Consider the following 22,423-nt stretch of genomic DNA (forward strand, 5'->3'; position numbering starts at 1 on the left):
ATCATTTGAGTCAGTTCGGGAGTTCAAAGCGGGTTCGCAAACCCTATATGGTTCTATATTGAACCCCAATGAACCCTTTTTTCTAAGAGTGTTGTCCAGTGTTGGTCAGTAAGGCGTTATTAGTAACGCATTTACTTTTGACAGTAACTAATACTGTAACGCATTACTTTTTAAATAAATTAACTCTGTTACCGTTGCCATATGGTGCATTGTCCGTAAACATGAAGACGCACTGTGGGCGTGTTTCCGTTTATTCAAGTATGTGCGGCAGTCATGGCGAGTCAATGCGAGAGCAACACGAGTTTCTCAAAGTGGAAATATGCTCATTTTTTCACTTTAGTTGAGCATAAAGACAAAAAACTTTTAGTCAAATGTAAGCTGTGTCTTTCTGGTTCGAATGTCCTATCCTAGCCCACGAATTTCCAGTCCGTGCGCTCAGATTTTGTAAAACGTACCCTCGGTTTTTGAATCTGTACCCGAGAATTTATAATCTGCGCGCACACTTTCGCAATCCGTTCCCATGGATTTGTAAACTGTAGCCTACTCACGGATTCATGCAGCAAGCTCCTACGTGTTAACAGTTTTAATGAATATTATTATGTGGAATGGGTCTACAGCAAAGTGTCTTAAGTGATTCTGTGTATGTTTTTCTCATAAAGGTGAAACATTGTTGAAAACATGAAGCCTGTCTCTACTGTGGAGTCGCCGGCTTTCTGTCAGCTCCTTAGCATGATAACATAGATTTCATTTTTAAACAGCATTTATATATATATATATATATATATATATATATATATATATATATATATATATATATATATTTGATAGTTTCTGAAAAAGTTACGTTCAGTTTTATAAAGTTTCGTTCATTTTTATTGAAGCAAATGTAATTCCATATCTGGTGGCACTTCCACCGCTAAATGCATCCGTCAAATTAGGAAAAACACAAGCTCGAGGAAATGACAAGATTGCTATCAAACGAGAAGTTAAAAATGTTTTTTTCAGAGATTACTCAAAGGTAGAATGTTCTCAGAGGAATACTTATACTGGCTGTTAGCTCAATTTGGAATAATTGCAATTACACCATTACAGTCAAAACCCCGGTGAGCTGGAATTTCTAATGTGCCTTTTCTATTTTTTTCAGTGCAGGGTAATGGATATTCATTCAAAACAGCCTAAAGAAAGACATGCAAAACAAACTCATTCTGAATATGAGAAATGAGTTAGCATAATAAGTTGAGTGAGGGTCTTTTTATGTTATTGAAAGTGATGTGTGTTATTTCTGCACCGTTTGTGCGCCCAACAAGAATTAAAAAAGAAATAATGTTTTCCACCAGGTTTCCCATTGGTCAGACAAACAGTAGCTCCGCCTCCAAACGCACACTTACTCCACTGGTTGAGTCAATCCTGTTGTATCAAACAACCAAAAGGTTTATACAAACAGAACAATGTTCTGATAGTTTGATAGACTGTCGATATTTACATTTTCGGGGTAAACCAACAGGAAACATAGTTTTCTTCGTCATAGAAATGACCTCATACTGTGCTGCAGTTATGACTTAAGTTACACAGCAATGAAATTAGTAATCTAAGTTTGAAATGTTCATTTTGGTGCCACTATGATTTCAACATACTTTTCTAAATGAAAATACAAACATTTAGGTCTAATCAGAAAAAAAACAAAGTAGTGTCTTGTCAACTTGTAGGGAACATTGGGTTAATCTCTTGCATGATGATGTAAGTACATGATGGGGATGAAAGACCCAGAGGAGTCTAATTCCTCATCACTGCTCGAAGGTCAAAACTTTGGGAGTGGTTTTAAACAACATGACCCTAAAAGATAGTATCCTAACATCAGACACAACAGCACAGGCACCAGAGACGTACAGAGTTCACCTGATGACATTTGTTCCAGTTTCCGGAAGGCTCTAGAAAAACACATAAGCAGTTCTCGTCACTGATTCAGAGGCAATAGCTGAGAACACTTTATTGGGTAATAACAACACTTGTAAACATGTTACAGAAATAAATTCAAACTTGATGATAATAATGTATTATTGGGGAACACGTCCATGAATTCCATGCACATGACAACAGGACATTTCAATGATGCAATATTAAACTTCAACAACCTGTCATTTATTGGATATAACTAATACTTTTCTAAACTTTATATTCACAATTAGTTTTACACATTTCTCTATGTTACATACTGATTGAAACAAACATAACAAATGCAAGGACAGCATATATTTCTAATGCCAAACAATGGTGTGTACAATAGCTTTTAACATGCTATTTTACTTAAAGAACTGGTTTTACATGAGTAAAGTCCATTTTCTCAGTGTCCTTGAGTATACGTGGTTACAGGGTTTAATGACTAATATATTTGCGTCAAATCTGTATTCATGAGGTTTTGTTCTTTAAGGCATTTACTGAGTGAAAAAATATCATACGGTCTTTTTCCCACCAAAAAAAAAAAAAACATAGTAACTGGTTTTTCTTGGTTGGACCTCTTTAGCTCACCACAGGGTTTCAGGAGAGGCAAAGACAAAGGCTTTTTTTCTGAACGAAAAGAAAACATTATCAGCAGCTCGATTACTTTTTTGGAAGATGGAACCATATACTGTCATCTTTGGACATACAACCCCTCAGTCATCCGCTTCAATGTTGTTTTGATTCAACAGAACATGCCAGCGTTCGATCTTCTTGTCCTTGTTCTTCAGACATTCATACCAGTGCTTCAGACATTCGCCTTTAGCTGTGATACCAAGCTGGCAGCCACCTATGTGGAAAAGACACATGGAACGCTTAAATGAACAGTTCACCTAAAAATTACAAATGCTGAAAAAGTATTAACCTTGGTTTCTTCAACTGAACAGGTTTGGAGAAATGTAGCATTGCATCTCTGGATCAACAATGGATGCTCTGTAGTGAATGGGTGCCTTCAGAATGAGAATGAGAGTTATAACAACTGATAAAAACATCACAATAATCCACACCACTCCAGTCTATTAATTATCATCTATCTTGTTAAGTGAAAAGCTGTGTGTTTGTGAGAAACAAATCCATCATAACGATGTTTTAACAAATTGTCACTTCTGGTCAAAATGCACATAATCCTTAATCTTTCACATCAAACTCCACCCACAGATTTGTTTCGAGCGGTTTTGGACTGTGTTGGCTAGTAAATGGTGCTTGATGTGTGCATATTTCTCTCCTGATTCAGATGAGACGACTAAATAGAGGACTCATATTTTGGCTTGAAGCACAAATTTGAAGTTAAAAACGTCTTGATGATGGATTTGTTTCTTACAAACATGCAGCTTTTGTCTTCACAAGACATGAATTGATGGACTTGAGTGGTGTGGATTATTTTTAAATAATTTTGATGTTTTTATCAGCTGTTTGGACTCTCATTCTGACGGCACCCATTCACTGCAGAGGATCCATTGGTGAGCAAGTGATGCAATGCTACATTTCCCCAAATCTGTTCAGATGAAGAAACAGTCTTTTCTACATCTTGAATGGGTGAGTAAATTCTAGCAAATTTTCATTTTTGCGTGTACGTTTAAATTGACACTTTTTTTGTCATGTATATATATATTTCTCACCTATGAAATCATTAGATTTTCCCATGTCATAATCCCAGACAGAGACATCCAAAGTCTTCTTTGCCAGTTCAGCATGCTTGACTTCATAGCTAAACTCCTGAAATCACACACACAAAAAAAACCTTGACAGGTCCATTTCATAAGATATATTCCAAAAAAACGTCCTTTCATTATAGTGTCAGAGCGTATTATAGCACTGTCATGGTGTCACGTCAGTGTCGAGCGTGTCAAGACGCTCACTGCAGGTCATATCGTCAGAGAGAGAAAGAAAGAGTACCTCATTAAACTCGGGGTTAAGAGTCTTTTTCTTGATCTGAGTTTTATTCTTTGCTTTCTTTCCCATGTCGGGCTTCAAGTAACTGTAAAACAGCATGAAAATTCAGAGATAAAAAGCACACAGCATGTTAAATAAGCCTAATGACTGTCACAAAACAGTTTAACCAAGCTAACGGTTCGTCTTCCAGAGAGCATTTTAATTACACTTTGAGAAGTGCTTTTTATTAGATTGCTGTATACTTGCATCTTTACAAAGGGGTCAGAATAGCCATTGGAGTCCATTGCTGCCAGATGAGCACATCGAACTACACCCACAATCAGACGACTCTGCTGGCTGTTGTAGGTGAGAGAAATCAGGATACGTCCCCTCTCCTCTGCCTCTTCATCGTCCTTCAACTGAAAAAAAAAGCCAATCAAAAGTTGAGTAAATCCATATATCTCCCTGTGGACACTACTTAACAGATCAATCATTAGCCGAACCACTTAACCCAAGTGACTTGTAATGAACACAGGTGTACAGATGCAGTTCAACAAGGAGAAACTGAGGTTAAATGCATGACTCGACAGCTACCAGCTACTATGATTTCTTGGGAATACTTCAGTGTTGTAAGTATTTAATTCACAGTTACCTCCTCCTCATAGAGCGCCATGCCTCGAGATGCACCTGCGCCAGCAGTACGTCTCACCTGCGTACCAGGTGTTAAACATAGTCAGTTTACTACACTGCAAAGTCAAATTGGGTCATTCCTACAGTTTGGTGGATTTTACGTCCCCATGAAACAACACTGCATATTTTACATGAAATGGTAACCATCTTTTATGCAAAATGTTTTTTTATGCATACATGTACTACACATATTCTCATGATTTCTCAACTTCATATTAAAATAAAGGTAACATGTATTCCACATGTAGTCCACATAATCCAGTGAAAATGTCCATCCCCCGTTGTCCTCTCAAATTAAAATCCACCAACATATTTGTTTTATAACCGTTTAAGACTAGTAAATGGTGCTTGATCTGTGGCATGAGACAATTTTTTCTTTTAAGAAAGCGATATTATGGATACAGGACTCAGTTTAGCCAGAAGCAATAGTTTAAAGACTGGAGTGGTGTGGATTATTGTGATGTTTTAATCAGCTGTTAAGACTCTCATTCTGACGGCACCCATTCACTACAGAGCATCCATTGCTGAATAAAGCTTTCTGAGCTTAAAACATTGAAGCATTAAAAGGCACAATGCATTGATAAATTGTCAAAAGGACAAATCTCCAATACCAAATGTAAAATATTTGGTTAGGTTTATTAGGTTGTACTAAACTTTTTCACTAGAAGACTAAAAAAGAAATTAAAATTTAAGCTTTTTTTTCAACAAACCTGCTCAGTCAAGAATTTACCCTAAACTGTAGGAATGACCCCATTACAGTAAACTTTCTGCTGTCCCCTTCATCTTACCGGAATCGCTCTCTCAAGACACACATTGAAGGTCTTCTTCTGGTTCAGCTTCAGTTTTTTCAAGACCACCCGCGTCTCGCCGATAAACTCATTATGGCCGAACTTGTCCTCATCACTGACAGAAAGCCTGCCAGGGAACAATGCGGATGCTGACCCTTTCCACTCTGGGAAATGTCACGGCTTTAATTAAGTCCACTGCAAACTGTTCTAACCAAACACATCATTGAGGCTTTCCAAGAATCTTTAAGTTGCAAATGCAATGGACGAAAACGCAACAATCAGCTCATTCCATCATGCAAATGACCGAGGAAGGAGAATTGTTAACAATTAGCATCATGTTGCCCATTCACATTTACCTCTGAAAGCTTCAGTGCATTAAATACAGTAAAGCTTGTTTCACCTGAGAGTCTTTTTCTTCATGTCTTCATTAGTGATGCCATGATAAACAAGGGTCTCGTTCCAAACGGGGTTCAAGGTGGTTCGAATCGTCTTTGTTCTTAGCTTGTTAGACTGAGAGATCGACAAAATATTGAGCGTTCATTACGTTCTGTGACAATTTCTATAACAACTTGTACAGGTGTTGTTACCATTAGCAGGATTTCTTTTAAAGATCACTGGTACCTTACTGGCTCCTGGAAGCAAGTGCAGTTTCACATAAGGATCAGCCAAGCCATTGGAGTCCATGGGCATCAGACCCTTCACCAAAAATGGAATAATTGCATGGTTAGCAGTTCTACATGATCCTTCAGAAATGCTTTTCCAGTGCAGAAATAGATTGAAACTGCCTGTTCTAGGGAAGAAAGACAATACCTTTGCTTTGATTATATTGCAGCGCAGTTCGTTTTTCTCCTCCTCGTAGAGCAGACTGAACTCCAACATGCCCAGAGTGGCTGGAAAGTGGACAACATCGCATTAAAGGCATGAAAAAAGCTGACACCAAAGAATAACAGTCTCACTTCAAGCACACGTCTGCTGATTTTACACAATCTGTGATGCACGGTAAACCATTTTGTTCTGTGGTTCCCATGGGGTACAAACATGTCCATATGTCAGTGCGAATTAGCATCTTACTGGCATCATCAGAGTCATAGCTGTTGGCGTCCTCTTCATCCTCTGCGGTGGGGGGTGGTGGCTGGCGTGAAGCGGGAACGCTGTTGGCAGCTGGCAAACGTGCGTCGGTCTGTATAGCAGGTGGTGCCCTGGCCTCCAGTCGACTCATAGGATCTGCAGACATGCACTTAGCGGTGAAGCAAAATCTGTGCAGTTGCTACATTGTTATAGTCAAAGCAATTAAGAAAGTAAACACAGTAATCACTGGGTTAAACATCCAGATCGATAACTCCAGATGCATCAACCAACTGTAAGTCATTGAGCTGAAGCTTTTAACCAAAGCAATCTGCAGTGTGCTTATTATAAATTCAGTCCCACTGGAGCAATCTGAGGTTAAGCATCTTGATCAAGGGCACAATGGTGACAAATCGAAAGCTTGTGGGATTCAAACCTACAACATTTTGGTAACTAACCCAGGGGCCCCAATTCTAAAGATGTCCACAGAATGATCCTAAATGTGAATGGAAGTCACTTTCTGGAATGTGCACAAAAAAACTGTCCATCGTAAATGTAAACGCAAAGTGAACAAGCACATCACCTCCACCTAATGAATTAATTTCACATCGCAAAGCAGTTGCTCAGTTGCATAATGTGATTGTCCATTTATCTTGACATTTTAAGAACAAAGACAAAGCTGTGTGTGTGTGTGTGTGTTTTATATGTATATTTAATTTGGTATAACTTTATAGAATTTTGCCTTTTTATCTTGTTTTATTATATTTTATAAATACTGCATTAATTGTATTGATTCAGTGCTTTCATAATTTTCTTATATTTTCAGTATAATTTTCAAAATATATTATTTAATATATAGAATGTTGGTAACCATGTATTTTTTCATAATATGATGACAGAATTTTCATGTTCATTTCATTTTGCAAGTAACAATGATACCCCGGATGGGTTGTAACCAAAGTGGTTTTAGTTATTGCCTTTATAAATACAGATTTGCTCCTCAGTTCTGACATAGAATGAAATCCATGGAATTTAGGATCAAATCCGATCATATGTGCCTTTTATTAACAAGGCCCCTGAACCACGGTGCAATTGAAGGACACATACACTTTTATAATATTCCCAATCCTGAATCATTACTGCTTATGCTATGTGAACATTACATGAATTCTCTCACCTTTTTGTATGGGAGTCGTGGAAAGGGTTGACGCTAGAGGTTTGGAGCTCATCACCGGTTCTTCTCTCTTCTGTCCTTCCACAACGGCATTGGACTGAATCGTGCTCCTGCTCATAGACTGTCTATCTCTGGTTTCTTCTAGGGCTCTTTGGGATATGACAGTATGCTCGTCCCGTTTAGGGGGCATCGTTTCTACTGAGCATGGGAGAAAACGAGAAAATTACACTGCAATCGTAAGCCTCATTTCCTTCTAGCGATATTAAGTGTTATTGAGATTCAGGACACTTACCAGATATCTGCTGCTCTCTGCCGGTGACCTGCATGCTCTCTGCATGGAAATATAGCAGTTTCTTTGAACCATGAATTATGAAAACCTTACAATAAATTATCCATGCCTAGTGCGAATACATTAAAAACCTGCACGGTACTGAGAATATGTAATTAGGAATTATTCCAACGCAAAGCAATAGTGGAACTGTAGCGTTTACCTCCAGTTTTTGGCCGTGAAGATACTGAAGACTCTTGATTGGTTGGTGGATTGGTTGGAGCTGGCACGCTGGTGGTTCTGAGCTCTTTATGATTAGAGATCGGTAGAGGAGCGGGTAAAATCTGTTGTGGTAAACCTTTGAAGAACCAGGCACCAGACCGCTTCAGCATCTTTGGGAAAGAATAAATGATCATTTGGCAACTTCGATGTAGTTTTAGTGCACCAATATATTCTAATTCACCAGTAATAACATACATTTGTGCTCAGTTTAGCCAACTCTTGGTTGAGTGAGTGAATTGTAAGAGTCTGCTAAACTAATTTTGGCCTAAAACAGACTACAGCCAAAGGCTGAAATGTAAATTTCATTTTAGAATCAGCCTGTTTGCAGATTTTTTTCTCCTTTTTCGCTGTTCTGCTTTCCAAGCTCCAAGTAATTTGACACACTTTAAAGTTACAAAAAAACCTAAGCAATTTTCTAACCCAGTTGAACCAAGAGATAAAATATATGTAACAACACAAGCTAGAATTCATAGACTAGGAAATATAGGATGGATTGTTTATTGAAAAAACTATTTTGCATTGCATAAGTGTCTATGTTTTCTTTTACAGCACCTGTGAATCTCATCTCAGCCAATTACCATCCACATAAGCATCAGCTGGGAGCTGGAATGGCTGGAATATGAAAATGCAAGAACTCAGTTCTGCCCTGGTGTTATGAAGTAAAATGTCAGCGACTCAATGGATTAAACGCAAATGGGATTCGGCTTCATGATCTTGTTGCATTAAAGAGAGTCACATCTCCTGCTGCTGCTGACCCCGTCTGACAAGGAAACTAACCGTGACTTACATCGTCGAAAGGATGAATCATCTTATCACAGTCAAAGTGTCTTTGAAAGTTAGAGGTGCTGAACTATCCTGTCTATTTATATCTCTGAGTTACACACAGAATAATTATTCTGTGCAGCCAGTGAAATATTATTTACAAAGCTTTTTTTAGGAGTTGATTTAAAATTTTTTTTGAAGAAATGGATTTGTTCAAATCAAACATGCACATCGTTGCATAAGCATTGAAACGACTGCTCAGCCGTCAAAACTAATTATCTTATCAATGCCAGGTAAGTGCAGATTTACAATAACAAGCACTTTTAGAAAAGCACACCATTTTCTGAATATAAACCTGATATGTTTTAACAAATGTTTTAACATGAGGGATTCACAATACAGTTAGTTAGGAATCTTTATTTACTCTTATGTTGTTTCAAATAAACATGGTCATTTTTTATATTTATGCAACTTATTCCCATTAAAAAGACATAAGTAGTACATAAAAATTTGTAGTAAAAAAAGGTTTTTATTAATTGAAGTTAAACATTAAAGAGATAATTCAACCCAAAGTTAAAATTTTGGCATCGTTTACTTGGCTTCAAATTTATTGATATTTTGAAGAAAGTTGGTTACATTTGACAGTACAATGTACATTTGAACATTTGACAGTAGCCATTGACTTCCATATTATGGAAAAATAAATAAATAAATTATATATATATATATATATATATATATATATATATATGGATAGATGGACAGACGGACAGACGGACAGACGGACAGATAGATAGATAGATAGATAGATAGATAGATAGATAGATAGATAGATAGATAGATAGACAGACAGACAGACAGACAGACAGACAGACACTGCTGATGTCAATGGCCACCGTCAACTGTTTGGTTACCCAACATTCATTAAAATATCTTAATATATTATACATATTCTTTTGTTTTCAGAAGAAGAAAAACTAATTTAGGTTTGGGAAAAGTAAATGATGACAAATTATACAGGCGCACACACACACACACACACACACACACACACATATATATATACATATATACATTTTATTTATTAGTTTACATTTCTTCAGTTATTTTAGAACTTCAACTTAAGGAAAATTTGAAACGTTTCCTTGGCAATTTTGTTGAAATAAAATAAGATAAGACAATAAGACATATTAAATCTAATAAGAATGACAACACGCTACAAAATTACTAAAAGTTTAACTTTAAAAGTGGAAACATAAAATAAAAAAAATCTATTTAAAAAATATACAATATACAATATGTTTGATATACAATATGTTTAAAGGCAATTTGAGATTTGAACCAGAGTTGCAGAAATAAATAAATGACTTTGATTTGTCACAAAGCTGTCATTTGACTTCAGAAGACTTGGACTTTAGCACACAGGTTGAATGGACTACTTTAAGGATGCTTTTATGGCTCTTCATGGTCACAGTGACCTCAAAGAGGAGCTCAGAAATCCTCCCTTTGTGTGGAAAGAACAGCAAAATTATGACAATTTTAGGCTGAATTATCATTGCTCTAAAAAACATTCATATGCTTCAATGCATCTCACCTCTTTCTGCTCACTGCAGATTTTGCACAGCCATATTGGACTGGAACGACTGACGCTTTGAACACCACACTTAGTGCACATGTTCTGTGAGGTGAAGCACAGACAGACACACAGATGGCATTCAGTTCCATCACTGCTGAAAAACAGCCCACAGACTAAACATCCCCTCCGGGATCAATAAACAATCTATTGATCAGTGTGTCAGGCGTCACAAAAGACAAGCATATGCATTCGGTGTCATTATTTTGATTGTGCAGACTGATTCTTAAATGCACACGTGGCTCAGTAATGGGCAGGGCATAATAAAGATAAGTGCATATCGCTCATTCATTTCTGCTTGGTTATTTTTGGACAATCGTTATTGGAAGACGTGCTTGGCGTGCATTAGATAATTACATGAGGTCAATGGCTTGGCAAATGCATGGCTACCTTTTTGCACTCTGCGCACAAGACTGCGCTGACGCCCGTCAGGCCAAACTGCTGGCCACAGAGTAAACAACGCAAGTCTCCGTCACCACAGGCCGTCCGCTTCATGCTGTCCAGGCGATTTACCAGACGCCTGCGGGACACAAAACAACAAAGTATAACGTCAGCACACTTCCGGACCTCCTCCAAGTGGTTATTCTAATGTATTGATGTAAAGAACTGTGAGTTAGACGTTTTGCAAGCAAAGTGCTGAGAAAGAGAGAGAGGGAATGAGAAGGAAGGCAGTTCTTGTCTAGTTAGCACTATTAATTTCTCGCAGTACATTCCTCGGCTGACTCTTGGCTTGTAAAAAAGCTTAAGCACACCCGTCTTCTCAATCACTTGGACAGATGTGCTTGGGCCGAATTGCTCTGTGGAATGAGAGGAAACTGTGAACCGATGCTTTTTGGGGTCTCAGGTGTTGGTCAATATTGCCATTGCTACAAAAGCTTGGAGTCCAGTCCTGTGTGTGGTAATGTGAAAGCTTATGTGACCCTGTGGATAATTTGTATAAAACCCTGTTTGGTCACCCAGTGGAGGACTAAAGTAGTTATTTTTGCTTCAAGTTTCAAGTCAGATTTTTTTTACATAATACAGATTTTCAAAAGCAGAGTTTGCATTAATAAACAGGGAACTAACGGTATTAATGTTATAAAATTCAGTAATTATGAAATGAAGTCAATTTTAGCTGTAAAGCAGCTCTACAGAGGTCATTATGCAACTCCATTTAATCAATTTAGTTCAATAACTGCAGACGTTGCAAAGTTAGTGTCGTTATTCAGCTCAATTCAGTTAAAACATTTTGTTCTCATCTGATTGTGTCAGTGTTTTATTACTGAATATGAATTGATTTTAAATTCACTTTTCAATTCAAAACTTTCCAGGTGTTTCTCCTAAGATTCCATACGGGGAACAAGAATGATACAATTGTTGACATACAATAGAATTACGGAGGGAAAAATAAATCATGTGGACAACAAAAGCAAACAAGAAGCTTCAGGCTTCAGACATTCGGTCTCTGTTTGATCGTATTACTCTTTGAAACAGATATTTGGGACTATTTATCTTGAGGTAAGGAATATTTCATTACACAGACATTAACAGACTTAATGGAGTTCTCTCTTATGATTTCCTTTACCAAAAGTATCAACTTCATCTCAGATGTTTCTCTTAAATCGCCTTATAAGGAATAAAAATGGACACAAATGAGACAATTGTTAAGGAGAGGGAGGTTTTAAAAAAAAAAAATCATGGATAGCGTAAAACAAATGCTAAGGAAGAGGAAAGTCAGCAAAGTCTTCATGTGATCTCCATTTGATTTTACTGCTATCTACAAAAGACAACTGAGACATTAAAAGACACCAAATTCCTTTCCTACTGGCATAGAAAAATTTCATTGCATAAACATGGATCTTTTTATCTAAAAAGACCTAATGGAGTTTTACATTATGATTTACTGTATCTATCCAAAAAGTTGAGTCGCAAAAAATTATGATCGCATTGCAGAGCTAATGCTAGCTGAGCATTTGTGGCAAAAAAAGAGTGTATAAACATCTATATTTTTGTTAGAAAATGACAATTCCTTGGCTGGGATTGTGTATGCATTTTTGACCTTGAAATCATTGGCCACCATTGAAGTCCACTATATGGAAAAAAAATCCTGAAATGTTTTCCTTAAGAAAAAAAACGTAACTTCTCTGCGACTGATGAAAGAAATACATGAACATCTTGGATGACCTGGGGGTGAGTAAATTATGAGGAAATGTTTAATTTGGAAGTGGATTTATCCTTTAATCTCTCTGGTGTCTTTGAGTCTAGGTCTAAATTGAGCTGAATAATGACATTGTTGTCTTCTGTAGAGCTGCTACTTAGCTAAATTGAATTAGTTTCATAATGAAAAGATTTTGCAACAGTGATATTGTTATTGAACTGAACTGTATCAACAATGAACTAACTTGAACTAAAAAAAAAAAAATTTAAATAAAAAAAGACACTGTCTATTTAGAGCTACTTTAGCCTAGAGCAGAATTTGAATTTCTCAAGAAGTTTGCATTATTGATTCTGTCAATTTTCCTGTTTATTACTATCTGCATTGAAACAATCTGTATTGTATAAAGCGCAACAGAAAAACAGGTGACTTGACTGAGATTTCCTTCGGGGGCAGAACAAAAACACGACTTCAAGTCAACGTCTCACCCAATCCTCTCTTGCTCCATGGCCTCCATCATCTTGGCTCTCGCTAGCACGCTGTTTATAATTTCCTTCTCCTCGTCTGTCAGCTCCTCGATTCCAGCGGTGGACTCCATCTGCCTGCCGTACATCTCGCAGCCCGTCCTAAAGCACACAAGCACAATAGTCAATTACGCCCAGTGCACAGTCAAACACATCTGCAGTGCCGAATGCTTAAATATACCACCACAAACTCCCAGCGGCCCCATCTGTCTGTGTTATTACCCAACACAATCAACCAACAGAGAGGATTTTAGAGAACACCGTGCTGCGCATACAGACATGCATCGGTCAGGAAATAATTTTCAAAGGTAGAGCAATTACAACAGCTGTTTTGCTCTTTATCTCCAGTGAAAGTGAAATCTGCTCGGTGCCTTTTGACATTACAGCATGTCAGATCATTAATGAGTCAATGCATCGCTCTTTCCGGCGCGTTGGGCAAATTCTATTCCGTCCCCACAGAGACGCTCGAACCGCTGATTGAAAATGTCGAGGTGACGGAGGACATGACTGATTGCCATCTGGGGCTGAAAAGAAGAGGAGGAGGTCATGGAGACTGAATAAAGTGGAAATAGAGAGAGACTGATGATCAGAAATTACATCACACTCTCACCAGCGCTGTCACTATTCATCTCATCAGCCGTTTCCATAGAAAGCGTGTCTATCACATATGAACACGCGTCTCTAAGGGCCTGCCGGATCTTTCAAAGGCTCCACTGAAACGTGCATCAAAAATCAAATATGTTTTCATTTGCTGTTTGAAAACCCGGCTTGGATTTATATTAAAAAATGCTGATGCCAACAAAAACGTCAGCCTTGCACTTAAATGTAAATGCTTGCAACTCTAAACTAAGCTATATAGAAATAATATCCAATGCAGACAGAGATACGCATTTATGGAACGACAAAAGAAGTCATTCTGCTCTAAAGCTTAACCAGTATTTACAGGGTTTCTGCAGGTTTTGAAGATAAAACAAGCCTTTTAAAGACCAAGTAAACACAATTTAAATAATAAAAGAACGGGGACACAAAGGAATTCGTCAAAATGAAGTGAGTTTATGATTAAAACATAAACATCTGCCAGTGGGATCAGAAAAAGTACCTTTTCAAAAGGGATTTTTTTTTTCATACCCCACTGATAGATGTTCATTTTAAGCATAAACATTTAATTTTGTTAGATTTCGAAGAAATCCGTATTCAGTATATCTTGATTTAAGGATGTTTAGATGTTTGTATTGGGAACAAGACAAAAATACTGTGCAAGATATTCATTTTTGGAAAGCATGCATTGTTTAAAAGGCCATTACTTTATGAATTTAAGACCGTCAGCTCTGATTTTAGACCTTTTTATGGCTCTAATTTGGGGAAGGGTACTGTAAATTAAGACCCACACAAACCCTTTGTCAGAGACAACAATAGATCAAGAGCTGGTGCATGTTTTTCTGGTAAGTTCAGTTGTCAGGGGCAGTGCATCAATGTGTCCTAAATGTCCTTTTCTATCCTGGGACATTCAGGACACTGATTGCATTATTGTATTAATGGCTATTGTAAATTCAATATCACTGAGTCTTGAAATCCAAACAGTCTCATAAAAGCAAGCACAGCTGCGGAAATCTTTTGATACAAATACACTAAATCTACTTAAATTAAACTGAACTGTCTTTACAGTGGAAAAAGGTTCTTTAGGAACAAAAATATTTATTCTAAGGCAATTGGAATTTTTTTTGTTCTTCGTGGAACTATCAATGCCTATAAAGAACCTTTATTTTATAAAGTGAAGGGGGTTCATTGAGGAACCTAAGTAACATTTTTCCACTGAATAAATTTTTGTCCAATTGAAAGTTTCCATGGATGTTAAAGATTCTTCATGGAGCCATCAATGCCAATAAATAACCTTTATTTTAATAATTTAAAGAACCTTTTGTCCAATGGAAGGGTTTTAAAGATGTTAAATGCTCTTCATGTAACCATCAATGCCAATAAAAAAACCTTTAAGAGCCTTTCTCTGCTAAAGAACCATTTTATAAATCGGTCACATGGATATTTATGGTTCTTCATGGAACCATCAACGCCAATTGAGAACCTGTGCAGCATAAGAAGATGGTTCATTGAGGAACCTAAGGTGCTGCAAAGAACCACTGAAGAATTACGGTGAACAAATAAAAAAACAAATATTAAAACCTAAATATCACATAATTGCGCTCTGAAACCAGATGAGGCATTGGCACATGATACCGAGTCGGTTTGATCAGCGATGCCAGCACGTCTGGATTTGGCAAACGCCACTACTTTTCCACACCTTTGCCAACATCCCTGCCCACATCCACAATCTATAACCTCAGCTGTTCCATCACGGCTGACATTATTACCTATAATACACTCTAGTGAGCTCTTGTGCTGTGATTTATATATGCCTTGGGGCTTGTAGACCTGCAACTAACGACCGCCTCTAGCAAAACCACCTGCTCTCCTCCACCCCTGCTCCATTTGTTCACAAACCGGGCTACAACCTTCCAGAATACAGTATTTAAATACATCAGGTAGGTAATCTCACTTCAAGCAGAATGCAGGTTAATGAGAAAAGGGATAATGAGATGCTAGGATTAATTGGGGCTGTTATTTGTTGAGTGGGTGGTTGAGTGCTGGTGTAAACTCATTAAAGCACGGTCTTTACACAAACACGTCAGTGTTATCACATCAAAGACGAATTAGTGGCCAAAAGAAGTTTTACACATGGTTTGCGAAGATGCTTAATCATGTAAAGTGCTGTTGTTTGCATCTTTTTGTAATTTGGACACATTGTGTGTATATTTGCCAACTCTGATCCTGTTCAAAATGACTTGCCCACCATCATGTTGCTCATTATTTGCCCACCCTCATGTTGCCCAGAGTTGTTCCTGAACAAATTTATTGCTCCTGTAAAATAGGGTTTCCAATCTTTTTTATCAGCCAAAACCATTAAACATAACATTTTGACACAGAAGTGCACACTGAGATTTAAGTTAATGTTTCAGTAGTTTAACAACACATTTGCATGTTTATTTCTTTGACAGTGAATAATAAAAATCATTATAATGCTATTAATTAGAAGTGTTTTAACTTTTATTTTACTTTTTTTTTAAAGACAGAAATATATTACTGTTATAAATTAGTCACTATTGCAAATGACTAAAAAGTACCAAAAGTTGTAAAAAATTATCGTGCAGTTATCCCATTTGTTAATTTATTTTTATTTTACAATGTTTGCATGCAGTGTCACTTAAGCAGCATTTATTTTCATTTGCTTTAAATTGAAGCACAAAAAAACTGCTTAATTAAATCTCTACATAAAAAAGAAATATATATTGCATATATATATATATATATATATATATATATATATATATATATATATATATATATATATTAGTGCTGTCAACGTTAACACGTTAACGCATGCAATTAATTTTTGTCTGGTTTAATGTGTCAAAATATTTAACGCAATTAACGCAGCATCCGTTGGCTAGCTTTACATTATATGATCACGCTCTTATTCATTTAAATGCTTTTAAACATTTCAAGCGCGGCAAGACAAAAGAGAATGCGCTGTCTGTGAATGCCCTTATGTGACACATACACACGTACACACACACACACACACACACACACACACACACAATGCATAGACAGGGCGCCAGAATCCAGTTCTCTTAAGCGCTTGAACTAACAATAAACATCCCAAAGTGCCAGTTTTGTCGATTATCCTCATAAGAGCAATCTTAAATGATTTATATAAAGTCTAAAATGAACAAAAAGAGTTGTGAGAGATTGAGGCGAGATCCATAGACAGTATATAAACGGTGAGATCCGCGTGTCTGTCTGCTCTTAAAGGGACAGCAGCCAATAAAGCTTCCTGTCAGTAAAGTTAAAGAACAAAGGGAACAGAGAAAATGACTCGCTGCTCTTGACTAAATAACTTTTGTAGCTTTAATAAGGATTAACTATTTAGTTTATAGTTTATGCAGTGCAGACTGCATATAACTTTGATAACTTTATTAAATTTCTGTATATTTCCTAACTGTTAAGACAGGAAGGGCAGGAGTAAACATGACATTTATTATGGGTTTATGTTAGCATTGTTTTAAGTTTACTTAAATTAAAAACTGTTATATTTTTGAAGCCTAATAATAAATGTAAAAAAAAAAAAAAAAAAAAATCAGTAGCTGTATTAATATCAGTAATACTGGCCTTCATTCATAAAAAGATGTCATTTAAACAAGTATTTAAATTTAACTGTGAAATTATTACATTAAAAAATATATTAAAAACGTACAAAAACATTTCTTTTTTTATTGCGATTAATTGCAATAAATCACAGAAAAAATGTGTGATTAATCTAGTTAAAGTTTTTAATCGATTGACAGCACTTATATATATATATATATATATATATATATATATATATATATATATATATATATATATATATATATATAAATATAAAATCTTCAAAATATTAAACTTTAATAGTAAACAAAAAAACTAAATTAACACTGCTGTTTTTAAAACATCACAGGCTGGCATGCTTCATTCTTGTAGTGCATTTGGCATTAAGCTCCAGACACATTAAGCCATGTTACTCATATGGGAGATGAGGATTCATATCCAACTTGAATTTCCTCCCCTTTCTCCAAATCATTTCTCATTTGTCATCTCTTTGCTTTCAATAAAATGGCCAAAAAAAAACTTATTTACAAAATGTATATTGATTCTTCTGCGAACAATAAATCAGGTGTTAGGAAGCTTTCATAACAGGAAAGCAAAGGCGCGCTCAGCAAGCGGCTCCGGAAAACAGCAATGCCAGGTTTGCCTCGCCGCGCTGCCAAGAGAAAAACCCATGTCACTTGGAATTCATCAGCAGCTGCTGAGCACGGGAAGTATCACTAGCCCACGGAAACACTCCACAAATTGACGTGAAGAAAAAGAAACCGAGGCGTTTTAGCTCCACAATGCAATGTGCTCCTCGAATGCATTTTACAGCATGTGCAAGTGTGTGTCTGTTTGCTTGTCCACTGCAAAAGGCCCAACGACCTGGAAAAATGGATTCCAACAAAGCCAAAAAAAACAACAGGAAACAGAGGTGATAAGACTGTTCTAACTTTAGGAGGACAAAGAAGGAAGGCTCTGTCAATTATCTCAATGAATATTGTGCATACACACCACTTAACCTTATAAAGCCTATTGTATCATATTTGATATGCACATTTCTAAGGCCTTTAACGCAAGTAAAACTTTCCTGAACAAAACTTCTGTAGCCTGGTAGATAGTTCATTTCTTTTTAGCTAGTAAAATGTCTTTTAGTATAACAGTAAAAACATTTACCTTCAGCTTACGTCTTTTTGTGGTGAAATCTGATTTTATATAGTAAATGTGAGAATAACTTTGATATTGTTAGTAATATTTCAAGATGAACACTTACTGATTGAAGCAACTTTGGTTACATGATTATTTATAAATCACTGCTTTTTCATGTCCATGTTCAAATAGTCTCAAATATGATTAACGGGCATTTGAGTAAGGTTTATTTGTTCATCTCTCAATAATCATTGCATTACATGTTTTGATCATCAAACTAAGCATTTAAATATAATCTTACTAAGACATTACTGGGAGATATAGAGTGACAACTGATATTTATATTATTTTATGTAAGCTATACTGTAATAAAGATCTCACTGATTACTATTACACGCTATCAGAACTTCATCATTCTTTATGGTCATCTAAATATTAACAACTGCTAAAATTTTTGCTCATTTGGGCCCTTAGAATAAAACCAAGGAGTTTTTCCCTCCTTTAAATACTTTTTTATACACTTAAAGGGTCAATAAACAGTTTCATTTTAAATAATTGGATTCCTCCAACTATTTCATATGTCAGGCTTTACGGGGTTAATGTTTGATTTATAAAAGCATTTAATGCATACTCTGCAGCAAGACAACAAGAATGGTTGTTGCATGGTACATTTCTGATACGTCACTACCGTGATGCTGTCACAGAAAGTGCATGCATAAAATTTTAAAAAGCCTTGATACACTGTATCTGACCTACTTAATGTATTCTTGTAACAAACACTTGGCCATTTCTCTTCTCACAGAATACACACTAACACAACATCAGCACACACAAAATCATCCACCTACTCTAGACGTCAAGAGCTTCACTGGTAAGAAGCGGCTTACCGGCTTACTGAGAACCCCAACAAGTTTATCCCTTTACCACCATTTTGATGAGTCTCCCTTTGAGTTAACGGATGCAGAACAGTGTTAAATCCATGGCCGTGTGACACGAAGGAGATGCAGAGCTGATTGTAGACTGTCAAACAGGGTTACCCTTATTTTTACATCCCTTTAAACACCCAATGAATTATATGGGTGAGATATTTACCATGCAGCCCTCAGAAAAGTGAGCGGTGTACCTCAAGGCTTAGTTTTAGGCCATTTGCTGTTGTGATTAGAGAGGAAGAGGAGAACGTTAATGTCAAAAGAAATCAAAATTGATCCTTTTTACCTTCTAAATACATGTTTCTGGTCTTTTTGTAAATTATTTAGAGATGTTCTAATATATTTAGGCCTGCATTTAAGATTAATGTATTTGAATTGCAAAAATATTATAACATTTCCATCCATTTGGATTACACAGTTTTAACATAAGCTAATGATAAAAACGTCATTTGATGCATATTTGTCAGTCATAGATAGATCAAACGGATCAGATTCTGTAATAGTACTAATAAACAATGTAACTTAAATATGTAATAACCAGGTTCATATATTTAGCATCAATAAATCCAATTAGTTTCAATCTCATACATTTTAACTAATATAACTTGTTTCACAGTTAGCCACATTTAACCATGATTTCATGCCAAAATGTGATGATGCTTACAATCACTGCACAGGAGCTTTATACCCAGGTGTGTGATGTCCTGGCCATCTGTCTGTGGTAGGAAAGCACACAGCTGCTTCTTCAGTATTTCATTAATGCTATAGCCCACCACATCTCTTATATGAAGGCGGCATCCAGAGAGGATTTACCAAAGCCTTCATTTTACCACTGAGAGAAAACAACAGCTGAAAGAAAACAAGAGCTAGATGCCAAAAAGATGCATCACTATTACTGCAAAAAAAAATAATTTCTTTTCCACCAAACATGGGCATTATTAACCCTATAAAGTCTACTGTATCATATATGATGTGCAAATATGTAAAAGGTCTTTTAGTATAATTGTACAAACATCCACCTTCAGCTCATGACTCGTGTCTTTTTGCTGTGAAACCGTTACTGATTTTTATAAAGTAAACATAGGAATAACTTAATATTGTTTGTAATATTTCAAGACGAACACAGCAATTTATGTTTACTTGATTTTTTGAGGAATATCATGTTCAAATGCGAGTCTCAAATATGATCATCAGGCTTTTGGGTAAGGGTTGTTTGTTCATATCTCAATTGTCATTGTTTTGCATTGCATTATATGTTTTGGTCATAAAACTAACAATTACTAAGACATTATTGGAGCTATGGAGTGGTGACTGATATTATTATTATTTTATGTAAGCATCTGCTGTTATAAAGATTTCAATGGTTTACCTTACAAGCATCAGAATGTCATCTCACTTTTTTGTTCATATAATTATCAACATCTGCACCAAATTTCAAACCATATTGTTGCTAAATTTGGGCCTCTGAGATTTTGTTCCTCTATATTTTCTCTATATCACACTATTATGAGCCATTAATGTCTGATGTAACAAATACGATACTCAACAAAAAACACATGCATTTTTTTTTTTTGATTTTATGCTTAAAGGCCAAAATATACTGTTCCATTTAAAATAAAATGATTTTTGGACTATTATTGTAATGTGTCAGGCTCCACAGGGTTAATACTTACTACCAGTGATCAGTTTAACTGTAGAGTACATTTAATTTTCAGCATCCTGTCTTGAGGAAGTAGAAGCTTCCATTAAGTCTTGTAAAGTGTCAACAGCCATGCTCTATAAGCTTTGTATTTTCAGATCCGATAGCTGAGAGCAAAGAAACCCACTAATCGCACACACAGCCAGTCAAGCGTTGAGGAATTAGAGAAAGATCTGAGCTGAAAGAATGCTGGAGTTTAGACTATGACTTCAAGAAACCTGGATGGGATGCAATCGTGACCTATTCTTCATTGGCGCCCCGAGCCATAACAATTTCCTGCGACTGACTTTGCTCTTCTATGATCTGAAATGTTGCAAAGCTTTGAAATGCAAAGGCAAAAGGGTTATTTTTAAGCTCAAAAACTTGTAGATGTGTCTGTCAAGCAACATTTATTGCCTCTGAATGCCGTCAGATCCCCGTCTTGCACACAAAAGCACGGCCCAAAGAGAAAAGACGCAACTTCCCATTACATAACGCACACTCATCAGCAGCCTTTTGAGATGTTGTTCAAAAGCCCCTCAGAGCTGTTCACAACTATTTGATGAGCTGTCTCATTCAAAGCTAAGCAGATTTCAATCTATGCAACTAAAACCCAATGAAATTCATGTGAAACTTAATGCTCATTTAAAGTCATGCCAGCAGACCTAACTCCACCAAAGAAGAGTGGCACAAACTGAAGATCAATTGCAGTCATGCCACATTAATTGCACAACATGCATGAATGTCTCTGCCATCTGTGTTGTTTTCTTTTTGCAATGCCTATGTCTAATAATAGAGCTGCTTCCTTGACCAGTCCAAGATTTTAAAGACATGCACAACAACCATAAAGCGCCTCCTAACCCAATGCATTCCTGCCCTAAATGCTTGAAATGCAAGCACATATAATCATTCAATATCAGCTCTGTTGCATTATGAGAGTTGATGCAAGCTGTCAGTGATGTGAAGTCACTCACCGCTCACCTCCTGCACTCAGCAGCAGCAGCACAGATGAAGATGTGTGTCTCTCTCTTTCTCCTCCACAGTGATGCAGGAATGATGCTTTAATACTGTCTTTAGGGAGAAGAAAAGCCAAACCCCCACCCCCTCCTGTCTGACCAAGCCGTGCCGCCATCCAATGAGAAAGAAACAGCACAATTCATTTACACAACACATACCTGATGAAGATGATGATGATGATTCAATTATTTGTTATATCCACCCCTCTGCCTGCATTTTTTCCTATAGGCCTGTATATCATAACTCATTTTAAATCACTGCTGTTATCTGTACACACACAT

At 36.5% G+C, this 22,423-nt stretch overlaps 1 protein-coding gene across 4 annotated transcripts; it reads right to left on the reverse strand.

Annotated features, from left to right (window-relative positions):
• Positions 1–1,961: 1,961 nt before the first annotated feature.
• On the reverse strand, positions 1,962–22,241 carry LOC132127476 (rabphilin-3A-like). 4 transcript variants are annotated; one of them, XM_059539375.1, is made up of 17 exons: positions 22,100–22,241; positions 13,152–13,289; positions 10,920–11,049; positions 10,491–10,574; positions 8,076–8,244; positions 7,877–7,915; positions 7,588–7,779; positions 6,417–6,569; positions 6,156–6,235; positions 5,967–6,041; positions 5,746–5,855; positions 5,346–5,472; positions 4,520–4,576; positions 4,135–4,286; positions 3,892–3,973; positions 3,615–3,711; positions 1,962–2,785 (listed from the first exon to the last, which is right to left on the reverse strand). In XM_059539375.1, the coding sequence occupies exons 2-17, from the start codon at positions 13,274–13,276 to the stop codon at positions 2,652–2,654; spliced, it is 1,806 nt and encodes a 601-aa protein (XP_059395358.1). In that variant the 5' UTR covers positions 13,277–13,289; positions 22,100–22,241; the 3' UTR covers positions 1,962–2,651. The 4 variants fall into 4 exon arrangements, with proteins under 4 accessions (XP_059395358.1, XP_059395356.1, XP_059395357.1 ...); XM_059539373.1 differs by having other exon boundaries at positions 7,588–7,782; XM_059539374.1 differs by having other exon boundaries at positions 7,588–7,782; positions 22,107–22,175.
• Positions 22,242–22,423: the final 182 nt, after the last annotated feature.

This window comes from Carassius carassius, chromosome 45 (genome assembly GCF_963082965.1).
Source record: "Carassius carassius chromosome 45, fCarCar2.1, whole genome shotgun sequence".
Taxonomy (NCBI): domain Eukaryota; kingdom Metazoa; phylum Chordata; class Actinopteri; order Cypriniformes; family Cyprinidae; genus Carassius; species Carassius carassius.